General features: G+C 40.3%; 1 protein-coding gene across 2 annotated transcripts in view; it reads right to left on the reverse strand.

The window, feature by feature from the left end:
* fbxo41 (F-box protein 41) overlaps positions 1-20,852 on the reverse strand; it is a 46,857-nt gene that overhangs the window by 20,044 nt on the left and 5,961 nt on the right. For both annotated transcript variants that reach the window (XM_020703410.2, XM_023957195.1), the window contains exons 2-4: positions 16,067-16,856; positions 15,714-15,943; positions 431-638 (exon numbers count right to left, since the gene is read on the reverse strand). In XM_020703410.2, the coding sequence (XP_020559069.1) occupies positions 431-638; positions 15,714-15,943; positions 16,067-16,615 (987 nt within the window). In that variant the 5' untranslated portion in view covers positions 16,616-16,856. The remainder of the gene's footprint in view (positions 1-430; positions 639-15,713; positions 15,944-16,066; positions 16,857-20,852) is intronic.

Genomic DNA, 20,852 nt, shown 5'->3' on the forward strand with positions numbered 1-20,852 from the left:
GTGACATTTTGAAAACCATGGAGCGGATAAAAGTTCAGGATTTCCCCACTGAGATCAGTCATTTGCTCCGCAGTGATGCTCCGCAGAATTCTGGCTTTAATTTTGTTTTCTGAAATATTTTTCATTTTTGTATTTTAGGTTTAGTTTCTGAAATTTTGCTTTGTTACATTCCTTTTTAAATTGCCGTTGCGATAGAACTGTCTGTTGTCCCTTTTTTTTTTAGCTGCTAAAGACCACTGGGAGGAATTTTACAAAAGATCAAAAGATGATTGGAGTGGGTCTCTAAGGGGATGTCTTAACTTTGTCCCACCTAAATGACTCCCCATCAACATGATGATACTAAAATCCTACATCTATGCATTCTTAGTGTAGTGTTTCCATTACAAGACCAGAAAAAGAGCAAAACAATACAAATACAGTCATGCCGAACCTGGCGTCCACTGCCCTTCGAGGCTTGCAGGCTGCAGCGTCCCAGACTGCCATTCGGTGTGGTACCACAGCTGCTGATGATCTGCAGCTGTTTTTCAGCCCGGTCAGCCCGGTCGAGGAGCTCTTCAATAAACTGCTGCAGGCGCACCTTGGCGTTGGCTTCACGCGCTGCCGTCTCCTGTAAGAACTGATCAATCTGGGCAACTTCCCTGCAGACAAAACACAACAAGAAACAAATGAGCAAAAATCTGTTTTTTTCATGCTCTAATTTAAAATTCATCTAAAAAAAAAAAACTGCCAGAAGGAGGACTGCAGATTTGATGAATGCCTGCTGTGGCAGGAAGTTACACTTTTCGGCTGTTAGTTATGTAAGTGATGTAAAGGCCACACCATCTTTGTGTGACGACAAAACACTCCTCTGACATTGATGCCACATTTCCGTTCAGTTTTTGTGCAAAACACACAAAAGGTCTAGTGCAGGGGTCGGGAACCTATGGCTCGCGAGCCATATATGGCTCTTTTGATGGTCACATGTGGCTCGCAGACAAATCTTCAATTTTTTTTTTTTCATTAGACCAGTCCTTCTCGGGCGCGATGCGATGCCAGAGGCGCGCAGTAGTAGCGGTGCTTGGAGAGAAGGATCAGCGCCAGCATGATCAGTTTACTATTATTTCACAGAGTTTGTACCACCCGGAAACCTGTGAATTGCCGTGCCTAAAACTGCGCGCTCCCGTCTCTGAGAAAGAGCGCGCAGTTGTGGGGACGGGAGGTGTGAGGAAGAAAGCAGAGGGTGAGGGTGGGGTTGTGGGCACGGCCAGTAGGTGAATCGCGCAGGGATTGTAAAAACGTAAAACCTGCTGCCCGTCACTCACTGCAGCGTGTGAGTGTGTGTTTGGCTCCCCGTCTGCATGTGAGCAGTCTGTCTCACATCTAAAGAACATTCATACCAACCTAAGATCACTTTTAAAGTCTCAACGCCTGCATGAAGCAGAAACTCACCACGTATCAACCAGACTAGACCATCAGCAAAACTACCACGAGAAATACTCATCATTCATTAGCAACAGCATAACGATATTATTAAAAAGAATCCACAGACTTATTGTACTTTAGAAGTGTTGAAATTACATCAAATGCACACATTCACTTGTATATTTAGTTTTAAACATATTGTCGCGGCTTGAGTTTTACTGGGTGGCTGTTGGGCCGCGTTAAAAGTTCTGGAGTTCAATGAACGCATCATGCAGTGATCTGATTGGCCCCCAGTTCTGTCGCTCAGCCTGTTGTTAGGTAGTTTGGACCAATGGGGTTCAGCTATGGGCCGAATAAGGGAAATGGGAGGGCTGGAGCGGGAGCAGGGGAATATAAAGTTGGGAGAAGCGCTCTCGTCTCGGCGGGAGAGATCCAGGAGTTGCTGAATTAATTTACGGCATTTGTTACAGCCAGCATTAACCAGAATAAAGAACCTTAAAAGAGGTTAAGTCTCAGTGTGGGAAAAGGACACCACATTATTGTATGGCTCTTTCGAAATTACATTTCAAAATATGTGGCGTTTATGGCTCTCTTGGCCAAAAAGGTTCCCGACCCCTGGTCTAGTGACATAAACCAAAATACAATACAAGCAGAGCAAACAGTGACCAGAAGGGTCAGGGATGCTTTTGTATACAGCCAACACAGTAATGCCAAGTTCCTCTCAACTCGCTGGACAAAGAGTTACTCAGATACAGAGAAATACACAAGAAATATGTGGACCATCTCAAACACAATACATTCATTATGTTTTTAGTCTTTTTGCTTATTAGGAGTTATTATGGATCAGCGTGATACAAATTTCCCACATGTATCATAGAGGTAGATAATTTAAAGGAGCCCAATGTGAAATTCTGAAAGAAAAAGAAAATTCATGATTAAAATCCTTTTTTTATCTTTCTTTCCTTCATATTATCAACTTTTACAGAGCACATTCTCACATTTATTTTTGGATAAGTTCTCATGACAATTGAGCAGATTTAATACTTTCTTTTTTATTTTTTTTTAGTAGAATAGAAAAGAACTGAATTGATCCCACAACATGGAAATGTATCTTTAATGTAGTCAACCTTGACGAACTGAGAATTTTTGTATTTGGCATTTGCCTTAAGATAAGAAAAGTTCAGAAAGTCAAACTAGTTTTATCTATAAATGTCCCTGCTTCAGTGCAATGTTCTGTGGGGTTTTGCGGCTCCGTAGAGGGTCTGGGTCACATGATGTTTACTGGATACATTCTTTTCCGAGTGGACAAACTTTCTGTCCTAATTCTACATCTTTATGTTTTTAATGAATGTTTCTGAGTTCTTTGGTTTTCCCCCTTTGGCTAAACAGCATTGTTAAGCTCTCCTGACTCAAATTTAGAACCTATTACAAAGGCACAATAAGGTACAGAAAAAGGCAGGAAGCAAAAAAGAAGTATGTACAGTACTATTGAATTTGTTGAGACAGCATCAAATTATCTGGGGAAAAAATTGATAAAAGGTTTTGGGAATTATTGAATAGCAAACCTAAGATTTGGACTCATTCAGTTATTTGTGCTAAAAGATAGAGAAAGAAAGATGATGTGATGACAAGGGCAGAAATTTATGGGCTTAAGGTGATACAAGTTAAAGAAAAAAATAGATTAATAATTGAAGAAAAGGGAATGAATATGATATAAAGCAAACTAATGATCAGAAGACAAGCTTTGGACATGCATTCTTTTGAAAAATACTAAACAGGAATTTCTTCTCCTAATTTTGTGCAAAAAAGAATAAAGACGTTTTCAGTGTATAGCTGTTATTTTTTAGCCCTTCCTTCTACAAATCACTACAGCAAATTACCACATCAGGTTTTGCTTATTGCTTTAAAGTAGATGCCCCACACAAACATGGTGTTGCTGGAGGGTGTCTCCATTTGATTGTGTAAAGTCCCCCATCCAGGAATTAACCAGGTCCAACACTGCTTAGGGCAGAAATCAGGCAAATTCAGGTGTGTCCAGAGGGGCTTTCAGTGACTTTTCTGTGTGTCACAGATCTTTTCATTAATTTTTTCCTTAGATTTTAACCTCAGAAAGATAGCTCTGGTTTAAACTCTGGCTAGCCTGTGTGTGTGGCCCAGTGTGTGGCCCGCCTTTGCCTAAAATAGCTAGGATGGGCTCCAACAACCACAATGACCCTGCAAAGCACTATCCAGGAATAGAAGACTGGATAAACAGTTTGATCCAAAGGTTTAAAAAAATGTTTTGTAACCACCTTAAAGCGGTAAATTTGTTATTTGGAGTCCATGCAGTTTGACAAAGAAGGAAAACAGAGAGAAGTTTTTCAGTTAATCTTGTGGAAATAATAATACTAACCTTCAGAAACATCATTGTAGAGGTGTATTTGTATAAAACTCAAATTAGGTCGTTTGTGTTCTGAGATGTGCATAAGCATACAGTTTGTCTTGTTAAATTATTCAGCTATAATAGTTTCTATTTTTTTGCTCATTGGAGGCAGAAACACCAACCACATCAGGAGGAACGGAGAGGATCTACACAGCTGCCCGGCAGCTTTACAACTCTGCAGAGGAGAACCTTAACAAACTTGGACATCCTCTGAACAACACACATCGTATTTAGAGGAGAACTTCTTTACATTAAAAAAAACCATACAGTTCTTCCCACTAAAATGTCAGACCATCTACAACTACAAATGTGTAGTTGAGGGGAAAAAAGGGGGTTTGACAGAGGACGAAAGGAAAACAAACTTTGTCACCTCCTTGTATCATTCATTTCCTGACACACCCAACAGAGCTGTGCACACACTTCCACCTCACTGAAAAACCTTCATCCATCAAGAACAACACTACAATTCAATGAAAACAGCAATAAGTTGACAATCTTTGCCTTGCTAGACAGAAAAATTAGTTGATGGTCCTGAGAGATAATTGCAAGGATTGTGGTTCATAGCCTAACGCTGTAAAAAACTACTTTGCATAGATAACAATAATAACAAAAAACATGCATAATAACCACAAATAATTCAAATACATGCACATTTCTCCATGATGTTTCATCTTTAAATGATGTGGATCTTTCCACAGAATAAAACTGAACCTGTAATGAGACAATTAGCTTAAAAAACCTGTTCTTGTTGCTGTAGAGCTGACCCGCTAGAGTTCTAAAAGTGGTCTTAAACATCAAACAGTATTTTTATGAAACAAACTGTTCAAAACCAACTAACTGATAATGATAACTAATACATTTGCATACAGTAGCAAATGTTGATATATAAAACACAAATATGGGTAATTGCCATATTTGATTTAGCTCATCGTTTTGCCCACTAAAGAAACAGGATGGCCAGTCTCCAGTTTTAATACTTGATCATACTGGGATTGGCTGGTGATCAGCATTATTTAAGTGGTTTCGTCTCATTTTTTTCTTCGTTTGTTCACATTTGCCAAAACACACTAATGGTGGAAGCAATTCCAGTGTGGCGGAAGGTTAGTGTGGGTTAGAGGTGAAAGGATGAGGGAACAGGGTGATGCGAGCTGAATATGTGCGGCTTCAAAAGGACCTGTTTCCAAAGAAATTGTGAATCCGGGTCTTCTCTTTTATCAATTAGGGGGAGTAAACATGCCATTGTGGATGGACAGCCCTTTTTAAATGTAAATTTTCAACTAAAAAGTAAGTTTATTCATCACTGAAGGGAAACTAAACACAAAAAACATCCTAGGTTCTGCCACTCAGAGATTTAGTGTAGAGGTGATGAGATGTAAAGATTTTTTCAAAGTATGAAAGGAAAAAGATCCATTACTGGGAAAAAAAGGCCACCATAAATTCAGCTATGTGAGTTTTAATGAAATATAAATAAAACATGTGCTTGATACTTGTTTCTAATGTCCTCTTTCATAGAAAAAAAGGTGCATGGAACAAAAAAAGAGATTGGATGACACATAGGAGATTTGTGGAAATGTGAGCTTTTGAATGGGGGAGCACAGATAATACTGCTGTCAGCATTTGAAGCCAAGCTGGCATCTTTATGTTTCATCTATAAGCCAACAAGTGTAGTTCCCATCCAAAAAAATGAGCAATCCCTGGCGAAAACGTACCCCCCAAAAAAAGTGAAAAAGGTTATGCAGTTTTTCTTATTCTTCCAGCATCTCACATACAGATAAAATATTCATTAAAATCATTTTAAGTGTGTTAAAACTATTTTCTTTTTTTTTCTTTAAAGCACATCAGATCGCTTTTCAGGCGGGGCTATATTGTTATTACAAATTTTAAAGATGAAAATGTAGAATTTTTTTGTTTTTTTACAAAGAAACAACTCAGGAAAACATGACCCTAGAATTAATTTTTATCACAAATAGATAGTTCCTTCTCTTGTCTAAATCCTATAAAAAAAAAGGAAACAGGACCATTTCATTAAAAAAATCTGGGTGCAGCAGCCTCTCTGCTCCTTTTTCCTCCCTCTTCAAATCATTCCGCCCAATGTCAAGAGCATTTTTGTCAGCTTCTATCATCTAGTAACAGACACTAAGAGCTCTCCACTCATAAATCTTCATCTACATAAGGAGCAACATTGGCCAAACCCTCAGTACACTAGAGTCTTTGTTATCCATCGTTCAGAATCACTCAGGCTGGAACCCCCCCCTCATCTCACTCCAGGAAACATGAATGCAGTATCGAGACAGACATATTTGGTATTCACGGAGCATAACTCCCTCAAAGTTGGCACAACTGCAGATCTTTTGCACATATAATGGAGCCTAGATAGATCAAAATGTAGACGAGGAATAAAGGTCTTCATGCAGTCGTTTGTGAAAACAAAGATGGCTAAAATCAAAAGGCAGTCATTTTTTATGCTTACTCAACACCCATTTCAGTGCTTCAAATATTTCCCCATGGTCTTAAGACACAAAATTTTCAATCAGTTTATGATCTTGTGTCAGGTAGGGAGGGCTGGTGAGCTTGAAGGTCCCAAAATGCAGAGACAGCAGGCACACAGTTCCAGGGCAAGGGATGTATTCAACTAACGAAAAGCGCTGCAGAGCAGGAAAACAAAACAAAACTAAACTTATTGTGGGCATAGCATGAACACATGGCAGAAGGGAGTTAATGGACCAGCACAAGAGGAAGGCAGAGACAAGGCTTGAAATACAGAAAGGACAGACAAAACACAGGTGAACATGATCAGGAGAGATTGGGACCAGGGAAGTTAACAGTGTTGCCAGATAGAGTCACAGTTTTCCAGCCCAAAAGTCATCTGAACACCGCCAGACTCGGCCAAAAACCGCCTAACGGGGGGGGGTTTGTCACGTGACAAGTTTGTGTTTATCATTGTGTAATTTATTTTGCATTTCAAAAAAACGCCCCTCTCACCCTCCGCGGGTGGTTTCTCCTCCAAGCTCGGGTCCTCTACCAGAGACCTGGGAGCTTGAGGGATATATATCTCACATCTCTTATCTCAGATGTGAGATAAGACATAACAGCAATGCCCAGTGGCTGGTCTCTCTGAGAAAAGAACATAGCAACCTCCCTGAACAGAATCCAGTAACCATCACACTGGCAGACATCCAAGAAAGAGTCTCAGGTATGAAGAACTGGACAGCACCGGGCCCTGACATGATACATGCCCACTGGCTAAAGAAGCTTACCGCACTCCACGAGCGCCTGGCAGCACAAATGAACCAGCTGCTAAGAGATGGGACTCACCCTGAATGGCTAACGGAAGGGCGAACGATCCTGATCCAGAAGGATCCCTCAAAGGGTGCAGTCCCATCCAACTACCGGCCAATAACCTGTCTGTCCACAACATGGAAGCTCATGTCAGGCATCATTGCAACCAAATAAAAATAAATAGGCACATGGATCAATTCATGAGTAACACACAGAAGGGCATTGGTAGAGACTCCAGAGGAGCCAAACACCAACTCCTGGTCGACAGAACCTGGAGCAGGCAACAAGGAAAGCTGCAACAGCTAAATACCTCCAACGAGTAAGGCAAGTCCTGAGAAGCCAGCTCAATGGCAAAAATAAGACCTGGGCAATAAACAGCTACGCACTGCCAGTTATCAGATACCCTGCAGGAATAATAAGATGGCCAAAGGAAGAGATACAGACCACGGATGTTAAAACAGGAAAGCTCCTCACCATGCATGGAGGGTTCCATCCCAAATCCAGCACCCTGAGACTGTATGCTAGCCGCAAGGAAGGAGGCCGAGGACTAGTGAGTGTAGAAGCCACAACCCAGGATGAAACATCCAAGATGCATGAGTACATCAAGCTCAAGGCCACAAATGACAGTGTGCTCAGTGAATGTCTCAGGCAATGGAGAACAGAGGATACAGTGCTGGAGGACAGATCCTCATGGGAGGACAAACCCCTGCATGGGATGTACCACCGGACCATAACTGAAGTGGCTGATATCAAGAAGTCCTACCAATGGCTAGAAAGGGCTGGCCTACAGGACAGCACTGAAGCACTCATCCTGGCAGCTCAGGAACAAGCCCTGAGCACCAGAGCGATAGAGGCTCAGATCTACCACACCAGACAAGACCCAAGGTGTAGGCTGTGCAAAGAAGCGCCTGAAACAATCCAGCACATAACTGCAGGCTGTAAGATGCTGGCAGGGAAAGCATACATGGAGCGCCACAATCAAGTGGCTGGAATAATATACAGGAACATGTGTGCAGAATATGAACTGGAAACCCCAAGGTCAAAATGGGAAACACCTCCGAAGGTGGTAGAGAATGAGAGGGCAAAGATCCTGTCGGACTTCCAGATCCAGACTAATAGGATGGTAATGGCGAACCAACCAGACATTGTAGTGGTGGATAAAGAACAGAGGAAAGCCGTTGTGGTGGATGTGGCAGTGCCAAGCGATGGGAACATCAGGAAGAAGGAACATGAGAAACTGGAGAAATACCAGGGACTCAGAGAAGAACTGGAGAAAGCATGGAAAGTGAAGGCTACAGTGGTGCCTGTGGTAATTGGAGCACTCGGGGCAGTAACCCCCAAGCTGGAGGAGTGGCTACAACAGATACCTGGAAAGACCTCAGACCTCTCAGTCCAGAAAAGCACAGTGCTAGGAACAGCTAAGATACTGCGCAGGACCCTCAAGCTCCCAGGCCTCTGGTAAAGGACCCGAACTTGGAGGAGAAAGAGGGTGAGAGGGGCGTTTTTTATATATATATATATATATGTGTGTGTGTGTGTGTATGTATATATATATATATATATACATATACATATATATATACATAAATAAAATAAAATAAATATATATGTATATAAAATGAGTAAAGTATTGAATATTTCTTCAGTGGACTGCCTTCTTCCATTCATTTTATTAACCCGCTCTATCCCCGCTATAACCTGCGGGCGGCTCTTTCATCCTTGTGCTGCGCTGGAGCGCCCCGACTATCGTGTCAACCTATGATGACCGTATTTTGAGCTCTCTGTGTAGGACAAAATGAGGAGCGCGGGGGAAAAACAACTCTCAGCTGCAGAGGATACGAACAGGTGAACAGGTAGACGGGGGGAGGGGATTTGGCTTCAGACTGTCAGAGATGGAAACACGGGCGTCAGATTAAGACCCAGCTTTCACTGCGGAAGTTGAAGCAGAGACTTTCTCTGTGATGATTTTATGAGTTCAAACATGGAAACATGATTATCAAATAGAACTCTTCAAAATAATAAACTTGATCTCTCCACATTCTCTGTGTCTACAATGCATTGATGTAAACCAGGGGTGTCAAACTCATTTTGGTTCGGGGGCCACATTCAACCCGTCTGATCTCAAGTGGGCCGGACCAGTAGCGTAAAGGCAAAACAACAGCTTTATTCTTGTTAATTGGAAAACATGCCTCAACCAACATGGTAGCCTAATCATTTGTTATTACACGTTCATTCACAGAGGCCAATGGATCTGAAATTAAATTAATTTCACTTTAAAAAATATTGGTTTATTCAATTTTATACAGCCTGAATATTTTAAATCTGACACTGAAGCAATCCTGATAATAAATTCAAGAGGGGCTACAGAAAAAAATGAAACATCTTCCTAAAATGTAAATGTCCAAACGATGACAAAATTACACTAGATTAAAATTGCAAACATTTGTGAACATAAGAGTTTGGAGTTAACCTCCTTTCTCTCCTGAAACTGCACCCGTCCATAGATATCAGGATTCAAATCCTGTGCAGAAACACATTTACTGTCATTCAAGTGTGCAAAACACAATGAAATGTCCATTATTATTATCATTCATGGTTGCTGGTTGCTGCCTGAATTTTGTGGCTACACCTGCCTTCTTCCTGACCTTTAATGGGGCACCATCAGTGACCAAAATTACTTAATGTGACCAGTTCACTCCAACATTGTCCAGCACAGTAACTAAGGGCTAACTATATCATCAGTTGTTGTTGTGTCCATCAACTCCACTGTGACGGTCTCTTCATCACCTCTAATAAATATGCACATCTGTACATATCTGTGATGTTGGTGCTTTCATCAATAGTGACTGAAAATACAATAAATGATGGATTCCTTCATATGCCTGCCCATGTTTCCTCAGACATGTTGGATCTGGAGTCGTAATTCTTGACACTCATGTTTGAGGTCGACTGCTTTTTGGGGCACAAGACTTCTGCAGCCTTCAGCATTTTTCAATAAGTTCCCCATCAGAAAAAGGATTGGATGTTTGCTCCAACTTGTTTGCAATAAGGTAGCCAGCTTTCACTGCTCCATCACTGACGTCACGGCTGCAGTAAATCCAGATGGTTATTTATCGGTCCAGCTAATAGTTGCTAAATCTTTTTTTTCTTAACTGCAAATGGTGAAACTTTTCTTTGTGGAGAGTCTCATAGTGGTGCTGAATGTTATAGTCTTGGAGAACCTGTTGATGACATACATAGCTTGCAGGTTTGCATTCAGCTCCGTGAACAAATAAAACACTTTCCATTTTCCTGGAAAGCTCAGGACTTCACTTCAACCTTTTTTTTCTTTTTGACAACATTTTGGTCATTAGGGTGTCACTACTAATCATCCTTCAGTGATGAAGCTCACAGGGAACCAAACTACTGCCTGTTAGGTCTCGTTTTTGGCACATGCAGAGTTATGTTGTTTCACCTGTTAAGCTTTTCCTTTGCTCCCCCTAGTGGCGGAATTGCGCATTTCGGTTATTTATTTAAAAAATCATAACTCGCCACAGGAATGGACTAGAAACTTGCTTTCTTTTTTAAACATCCTTATGATTTTTACTCTTCATGTGTGGGCCGGACTAAACCAGGGCCATATGTTTGACACCCCTGAGTAAACAGACATCGCTCCATGCAGTGATCAGACCATAACTTTAGCTCCGCCCACACGCAACCGCGTTATCATCCTTTAAAGAACAATTTCTAAGAGAAGTTGCACACCCCCAACAGGTTCTAATGACAGAGCCCATTATCGTTTCTGCCTGGTGTGTACACGGAGCTTCAGTACATAAGATTCCAACAGGCAAACAGCCTAACGTAGTCCGTTATTATATATTCATGCGAGGAAAAACCCGCCGAACCGACACTAAAACTGCCCAAATTATGCATACCCGCCCAAAGCCATTTTTACCCGCAAATTTAGAACCAAAACCGCCCAATTGGCGGAAAACCGCCCAATCTGGCAACAATGAAGTTAAACTCAAAAGCATGACAAAACAGGACACCTTTCAAAATAAAACAGGAAGCAAAACTCAAATCATGATGGTGACATAATGGAAGCAAAAAACTAATACAAAGAAACCCAAACCATGACATCATGTGTTTTTGGGTGAAAAAAAAAACCTTTTTAGAAAGTTTATTTTCATTGACTGAACAGATAGAGATGCAGCACAATGTGTGATTTCTTTTATCAGTCTCCATCGGTAATTCCTTCCTTTTTTTTAGACTGCAGTTAACACCATGAACGTCTTTCTGCCATTGCAGCCAGTCTGCAGCTAGAATTACATGTCACTGGAAATAAGGCCTGCTCTCTTACACACAAACACACACAGTGTGTGCAATCTATAGTGGTACAGGGCTTTATGCTCAATCTTTTACTTTCCTATTTGAAATTGCATCCAGTTTTGGACAAAAAAGCAAAAATTGTCACGGTCTTGTATACTAGTTGTCTTTTGTTTCTGTCATGTTTAGAGTTCAGTTTCCTGTTTTATTTTTTAAGGTTTCCTGTGTTGTGTCGTGTTTTCTAGTTTACTTTTGGTCCCCATCTGCCCTCATTATTTCCACCTGTGTCTCGTCTTTTCTGGAAGTCATGTCCTTCCCGTCCTCCTGTGCTGCTCCATAGTCTGTTATTATGCTGCCCCCCGTTTTGTGTTTATCACCTGTTTCTAGTGTTTCGAGTTTGCCTTCCTTCAGTAGTGGTTTTTGGTTTGTAGTTTTGTTTAGTTTTTGAGTTTTAAAGATCTTGTTCCCCTGGAATCCTCTGCCTGCTACTGGGTTCTTCCTCAACCTCTCTCGTTTGCATCTGCCCAAACAGTTGTAGTGCACTTAATAACAACTCAAAAGTAACGTATGTGTTGGTTAAAGCTTCATTGCATATCTTAACAAAAATTCCACAATCAAAAGGAAATCAGGTGAAGATAAGTTTCTTAAATGTTTTTGAAAATGGGAAAGATTGGAGAATGTAGAAACTGTTTTAAGCTTGGTGTCAAATTAGTTTGTTTTAGTCCGACCGGATAGCATCCACTTGAAGTCCAGGCCAGGGCGGCATCCGGTGGTTTAAAATTTAGGTCACAGCGCCTCTTTTAGATGTTGAAGGTCAAGGTTGCATAATATTCCCCTGAATGTCTTATTACTTTACAAAGTAAAAGGTCTTAAAATCCTTTTTCTTCACAATTTTCTTTCTTTTTTCTTTCTGTTTTAAATTTTAATGGGCTTACCATATTTTTCAGAGTATAAGTTGCTCTGGAGTATAAGTCGCAGCATAAAAAAAAAGCATATGAAAGAAGAAAAAATGTTATAAGTTGCACTCGAGTATAAGCTGCACTTTTGGTAGATATTTGCTTTAAAAAAACAGGAACAAGAACAAACATTTTATCTTGAAATAGCAAATCATGACTGAATATATACACACTTCTCAACCGTAACACCTTGATGCTTATTTAGCTTCATAAAACATAGGTGGAATTTAGTATGTTAGTGCTACATGTGAACAATTATTAAGATAACCAAGACAAACATGCTTACAAGTCAACTGAACTCTTTATAATCACTTAAAATCCCTAAATCCATTGAATGTTTCCTCCTCTGTGTCACGTAGCATTAGACTGAGCGGTCCTTCTTCTTTTGCGTTGCTGTCAGTAGCAAATACTGATACAGAAACCTCTAACGGTTATTACCGTTTATTTTTAAAAATCACATAAGTCTTTCCCTTAGTCTCCTCTTAAGACCTGGGCCACATGGGTCCACGTGTAGACATCGTATTTTGCGGTATACTACCATCTTCTTTTTTTAAGGTAATAACCACACATTCTAACTTAATTCACTAATATGAAAACAAAAAAAAAGTGAACGAGCAGATTCCATGTCCTCTAGCAACCAGGCCTTTTCAAGTTAGCCCAGTGGAGAAAGCAAAGAACTTTCAGGATTTTTTTCTGCTTAACTGGGGCCCTGTGGGGGTCCTACTGTTAATGTTAATGTTAATGTTAATGTACTGTTAGGTCAAATATTAGCTTAATTCTTAAAATGCAAAAGAAAAAAAACAGCTTATCCTCCAAAAAATACGATATTTATCTATTTTTAGTTTGGTGGGTGGAGGAAGTGGTAACGTGGAGTGCCTTACTGTAGGAAAAGTTTCCAACTGGGCACTCTGGCTGTGATTTCAGCCATGAAGGACACACATGCATGGATTGGATTACTTAGTCTAGAATGAGTGAATATGTAAGGTGCTAAAATATGGTTTAAAGGGTCTGTGCCTGTTGAAAGTAGGATGCCATTAACTCGACTATTTGTTGAATGTACTTTAAACAAACTGAGCTGCGTGCTCAGGGACTAATTAAGCTCAAAGGGAGTAAAAAAAACAACTAAGATGGTGTGTGTGATATCACTTACAGAGGTACTTGGTGCTCGATAATGTATCAGGTCAATCATATTTTTATTCATGGCACTCCGAGAAGCAAAAGCTTGTCTGTAGTTCTTTCTGGTTGCATAGCAACTCACAGTTAAGTGACTCACATTTTTATGCTCTGACACCTCGTTGTTAGAGGTTTGCAAAGCCTGAACAGTCACTGGCTTCCCTGAGAACTGAACACGTTCCTGCTGAAAGTAACAGACTGTTAGTTTGACTTATTTGAGGCCTAAGTTGCTTTGTCTCTGCTTAGTCATCAGAGCTGTTGAAGCTCTTTTTCCACCTCAGACCTGCTCGGTGCCGAGCGTGAATGAGCTCCCTGTTTGAATGCCAACTTCTCAGAGAGGCAGAAATGCAGGGAGAAAGGCGCAATAGGAGAAGAAAGGAGGCTCAGCTGCTGACATACATACATGGCTGTCACACCTCAGACAGGGAGTCAGAGGCTACACCATAACCACGATGGCAGCATACATGACAGGAACAGGATGAAGAAAGAGAAAAAAAGAATTGTCTGTATAGACATTTGATATTTCTGCAGTGAAAGCAAAATTTACCTTAGAATTAATACAGACGCAAACGATCATTTCAAAAAAGTATGATTAAAAAGAAGAGTGTATTAGAAAATTTAGTTTGTTTTGTCATTTGCTAAAATGCTAAATTATTATTTCATTTTACAAGCAACATACTCATCTTGAAAAGCAGCTGATAGTTAAATGTTTAGATAAATAAATGCCAAATGTAAACTTCTCACTCCTACTGATCTGTTCTTTCTTTGTTATGTTTAGGATAACGTGTTTTCAGTATGTTGCATTAATTTGAGCCCACGGCCTTCTGTCAATAGTAAAAGAGACTTTGAATGACATGCATCCAAATAACTCTCCATCTTCATGCTCTGGTGAGATTCTAACTGACCTTTGAAGTCTCATACTTACTACTGATATTCTGAGATAATTCAGACAATCTGTTAAAATTGGATGTAGCTCATGTAGAAACGACATGTTGGCATGTAGATTCAGTATTGCAGCTAATGCTTTTGTGCATATCACCTTGCAGGTTTTTGAATAAAATGTAAAGCCAAATTCACAGAACTAAAACCTTAATTTTGTATGTTTGTTGCCGCAGAAACGACATGCAAGGTCCAGTAACACTGGGAAATTTCTAGGGCACTTTTGGAATTGTTGATTTGGACAGCACCACAAAATGGTGAACGCACTATACCGTGCACTATATAGTGTTTGTCTGTAAAGTATTTAGTTAGCATGTTCTTTATGCTATGGTTATCTGAATAATTGTTCACAAATTCCTTACAAAGGAGGAGCCACTTTATACAGTCTGATTTAAAGTAATGTCAGAGACTATAATAGTCTCGTTTTTTTAGTGTTAAAACTGGAGGGAATGTGGGCCACGACAAGGCAATACTGGTTCAAACAGTTATAAACATGTAGATTTTACTTAGCCTTTTACATTTTTACATATTTCTAGGTTTTTCATTATTATTCTTGAAGTGATCAAGATTGTTATATAAAAAAGTTGAACTCAATGCTTTACGCTAAAGTTAATGAAACAGTAGGAGATGCCATGAAGGCTTTTCTTTCTGTTTACAGTCCATGAATGGAGACCTATCTTAAATTTATAGGGCATCAGATTTAAACAACAAATAACCCTTCATGCTTTTTTCTTGTAGTCCTAGGTTGGCCAAGACCAGTTTACGTTCCGTAAAGGTCAGCAGTACATCATAGGCCCACAAGGTGAAAGGACAATTAAAAAAAAGCACCTGCAAAAAGTCACGTCCATTTTTCTTATGATGGAGAACATACACTGTATATTAAGAAAATTAAGCTCAAATTACATTTATTCAAATTGTTGGATATGTCCAATATTGTAAGTCATTTTTGATCCTCTGGTAATGTTAGCTTTGGGTGTGATGGGCTGTAAGGTTGCAGAAGGAAAGATGGGGTTGTGGTTGTTCCACACCAACGGTCCCGACCACAGCTCACAGGCCAATTTCTAATGAACTACTGCCGCTCTGCAGAAACTATGTCCTAGAAAACGACACAGATTTTTTTTTTATTTGGGCTAAAATAACATAATCATAATTAAGAGACCACTGGGGAAAAGATCAAAATATGATTGTACTAAGTCTTTAAACACTTCAACTTGGTGGAACAGGCGGGCTTCACTTACTGCTGTTTCTGGTTGAGCTCTGCCTCCTTGTTTACCAGGTCCTGCTTGAGGTTGGCCAGCATTTCCACAGACACGTCCACCTGTCGAGACAGCTCTGAGGCCTTGTCCTCCAGCTCTTGTTTCTCCTGGCTGAGCCGGTCGCTCTCCTGTTTGGCCCGCTCTAACTCGCAGCTCTTCTTTTCCAGCTCCGCCTGGAGACGCCCGACACGGGACGCTATTTTCTGCTCCACCTGGAAGGCAGGGAGAAACTCAAACACTGTACTCCGTCATAATAGAGTTTGAAAAATCAATTAATCTTGATCAAACACTGGACAAATCAATAAAGTTTATGAAAAGAAATGTATTTAGGTCACCTCCTCTGACAGCTTTTCCAGCCTCTCATCCAGCTCCAGACGTTCGAACGCTCGGGCCTTCAGCCTGGCCAGGCCTTCTTCATACGCTGCTTCCACTGCACTGGCTGCAACATTCGCTGCAACCGCTACAGCAGTGCTGGGGTTTCCATGGGGACCTGGGTCTGTGGATGTCATAGCTTTCGTACTGAAGATCTCCCCCAAGGGGAATTCCACATTAGGAATGTACCTGGCTGCAGAATTGGAGTTGGCTGGGGTCAAACTTAGGTCATCCACACAAGGAAGCTCACGGCAAGGAAAGCGCCGTTCTTTCAGGGCTGAAGGCCTTAGGGGCTCAAAAGGGTCGTTGTTGTTGGCAGGTGAGAGGAGAGCTCCCTCAGCAACTAAGGGCAGCAGAGCAGCAGCGTCACACACACTGTTGGATTTGGACAGGACGTAGAGAGTCTCGTAGGTGTGGTTATACTCAAGGTGGGCACGCAAGGACGAAAGGCTTCGGAAGCGCTTGTGCTCCCCACAGCGAGGACAGCGGTATGGAAGGTCCAGAGAGGCCATTCCGTGCAGCTACTGCCGGGGAATAGGCGGCGCTCACGTGGCTCAGTGACAGCGCCAGTATGAGGGCACAGAGGTCAGGCTCGTGACAGACCCTCTCATGGTGAGAATATGGAAATGGGGGACGTCAGTCAGTGAAGGAAAAATCCCATGTGTAATGGAAAGCTTATTAGTTACATGACTTCACAGAGAGCCATTCAGCTGGTCCCCTACTACATCTCCCATGGTTCCTCCACCTCAGGTCCTGAAAAGAGGAAGAGAAAACGACTGTGAAGCTGCATTTACACCGCTTGGTCACACAGAGTGTTCAGCAATGAACCAATGAACCGTTTTGTGCTCAAATCTCAGATTTGCAACATTTTGGCATTTAACACCAAGCCTCTCAGGTGATGGACATGCGCTAGTAAACAGTAGAAAAAGAAGAATAACCTCCCATCCTATTTGCCCGTATGAACACCATTGGCCAAACAAACGTTCAAGAGGCCAGTGTGTACGTAGCTATACAGGCTTCATTTCAAAAAAGGATGTACGATAAACATCAGACCTTCACTAAACAAAAACAGTTCATTAAAATATGTAGGTATTCATCCTAAAAGTTTCTTCAAACGATGTCACCTTTAATCTAAAAGATGCAACAACAACAAAAGTCAAAACATTACATTTTCATACAGGAGGCTCTTTATTTCAGCATTTGGTTATATCTTTGTCAAAACACCTTCAACAAGATTATCTGTATATCCTAATTTTGGGATTAATTTAGACACCTCTATGAGAAATAATCCCATTTAAATAAACGCACAGTACACCAAAATAAGCACAAACAATAAATGACTCCAGAAATACAGAAGAAATACTGAAACATCTAAATCCAGACAAAGAATCATACATGACGTTGAAGATGTTCAAAGGTGCCGCCTTCAGTATTTACTGTCTACTCTAGTCCAGCACAATCCACGGTCCTATCTATCATTCAGTAACAAGGATCTCCAGCTCTAATGGGCCAGAAACACGAGACCACCAGTAAGGGTTAAAAGCAAAGCCCTGCACTCCCCAGACACAAAGTGGAAAGTCTGGTTTGGCAACAGCAGTGATCCATCCATTAGGGTGAGTGGATGTTAGTGCCAGAACCCTTTTTCAGTCTTAAATCTAAGAAGTCACACTCTTTTAAATCCACTTAGGCTCTAAAACATCTTGTTTTCAATTTAAAGGTACACCTTTCTCCTATAAAAAATAAATAAATAAAAATAATTTCGTTTCTCTGTGCTGTTTGAACAGTAGTCTGTGTAAAGAACACTGCAGGACCTTCCTATCCAATTAGCCAGCATGTAAAACTCCCAGTGGAATAGAATTTTGACAGGCTTGCATTGATTCTCCCACATCAGATTGTCCAACTAGATTTGTCTTGCATTCACATCAGTCAGAGAAGAAGAAACAGAACCTTCTACAGTAGTTCCACAGCATTACCAATGTATGAGAGCTATTTGACATTAGCCAGGACAAACGCGGCTAATGAAACACGTGAAACACATGTTCTAGCAGTTATTACTAGCAGATTAACATAAGAGAAAATTAAATTCACAAGTCTAATCAAGGAACCCAAACAACCTTTAGGAATCCAAAGAAATGGGCACCAATACTTCCACAATTATTTTGTGTTTCTCAGCCAATGTTAGCATAAAAAATGTATTTAAGGTATTACATGGTCTGGTACATCATTTAGTATCGGGTAGTGACAGACCTGTCTGAAAACACCATAGGTAAAAGCACATTCAATAACCTACGTTCAGCACGCTCTTGAACGCGTCACACATGCTTGATTTGTAGATAGCTTCGCTCTGGTGTTAAATAGTCGCTCGTGTTATCAAACATGTACTTATGGTGTCTATTTAAACACTTGGACTCATATTTGGCTGGAAATGGCCATCCCAGACCAGAGTTTAAACTGCTGCAGACTCTAACGTTATTAATTTTCAGAGATTTTCCACGTCTGCTGATAATGAGGGAAGCAGTAGGCAATGGAGCAGTAATGACAAATCACAAATACAGACCCACATTGGGCTCACACACTGGCAATCCCCTGAAGCCACAGAGGCTGTTATTAGACGTCTGGTTAGGCTGGATCAAGGAGTTTACTGGCAAGTCCTGCCCACTAATTAAACAAGGGGGGATTTAACAGACTCAGTCACAACAGTGCAGACAGAAAGCAATCCCATCTACCGAAAAGTACACTGAATGAGGTGTTGAGAGAGGATGGTAATGGAAGGAAGAAAGCCTGCTTGGTAATATTTTGACTGATGCAGCTTATACAAAAACTGACACTATTTAGCATATGGGCATTATGAACAGATATCTGGGTCGATATAGACCAAACCAGGACTTGTATGTTTGCCCCACAGATATTGTTTTTTACATTTAGCTTATTTAAAACACAAACTGCTATAGAAAATCAATGAGGAAGTACATCTCAGATATTACTTTCGACAACAGCCTTTATGATAGGGTTTACAGATGCACTGTAACCACTTTATTTTATTACATCCTTTTTCCAGTCAGTTTGGGTCTTTTAAAATCAGGTAAAATCCACATCACGGCTAATTCAGTCTCTGCTCTGAACTGATCAGATTTGTGAAGACGTCAAAGCCGCAGTTTGGTTGAGGTGCTATTTTGGGAAGCAAGCAAACACAAAATGGTTCTCTACGAACAATCCCGCATAGTAGCCACCTGGCACTCTGGCAACAAATCACTTTGTGGTAGTTAACATCAAGATGCATCACAAAACTTCCCTATTTTTGCCTAATGTTTGCTTAAAGATAACAAGAACACAAGTAAATCAGTAAAGATCCAATCATTTTTGCTTCCTGAATGATTCTTTGTAGCTTAAATAATGGACCATAACATATATGGTCCAGACTAAAAAAAAATCTTAAAGGACAAAAGATGCATTTAAACCTGTCAAAGCATGACATAAAGAGACTTAAAGGAAACATCTATTCGCTGCAGCAAGGTCATGAGTGACACTGATGTCAGCGCCACAGTAAATACTCCTTTTCTAGTTCTCCTACATGAGGGCAGTAACCCGAAGAACTGTATCAGTAAGACCGAGCTAATCTCTACTCTGAGCCCATTTTTATCACTCTGAGAGAAGGTTTTGACAGTAAAATTACAAATCAGGGGAAATATTCTAATGCATATATATATATATATATATATATATATATATATATATATATATATATATATATATATATATATATATACATATAGATGTACCTAATTTCTTAGTCCCCAGGCTTCAAAAGACGTTTTGGTAACAATACACCTAACAATCAAATGTATAACATACACAGTTTCCAGCAGGAAAAGGCATATTTGTAAAAATATACTGACCATTACTTTTCCATTACAGTAGTGCCTATCACAATCAGTTTTAGGAACTCACTCTTTGTAGATTGTGATTCATCATTATCCGAATGAGCTACTTTTTTTCTGTTTTAGCAAACTTTAGCTTAAATTTCTTTACAGGTCTATACATATGTGGAAAATTGTCCCAAACAGGTGCATACAGGTGCCTCTTCTGTTTCTGTAACTATCAAATCATGGCCTCTAAGATATTATTGGTACTTTTTTTAATTTTAGCTACTGATTCCTGTTAAATAGGTCATCCAGTTAAGATTCAAACTGGGAATGATGTAAGCCGATGTGGTAATACAATTTCTTTCACCATTTCTTTCCCTGTGTTCAGGCACACACTAGTCTGAAAATAAGCTGTTTTAAATGTATGTAATCTTCTTTTTGTTGGCCTTTTGTTTGACCATAAATATGATTTTAAATGTCACCTATAATTTCATTGTTTGCCATGGAAGTCTCACACAGAGTCTGTGCCTCTACCACAAAGTCAGGTGAGATTTATTTCGGTGTGCCTGCAATCTCTGGTGTTTTGCTTGGAGGTGTGAGAGTCATGCTAAATAGATTGGACTGAAGAAGTCCAGATTTTATGGGAGGTGTCAAATCCCACCTTTAAAGTCTAAAGTGTTCACATCACATAAAATTGTGTTATGAAGCAAGCCAAATGTGGAATAGCAAAATTATGTGAAATATGCTAAATATGGCCTAGTGCCTGTTTCCACACAAATACACAAAATAACGCAGTGATGCAAAGTGTCCCCTTGTCCATAACATCACTTTTGCACCCCATGTCATAAGTTCAATTCAAACAGCAACAAAGAGGAAAACTATAAGA

This window comes from Oryzias latipes, chromosome 1 (assembly GCF_002234675.1).
Source record: "Oryzias latipes chromosome 1, ASM223467v1".
In the NCBI taxonomy this organism is placed as follows: domain Eukaryota; kingdom Metazoa; phylum Chordata; class Actinopteri; order Beloniformes; family Adrianichthyidae; genus Oryzias; species Oryzias latipes.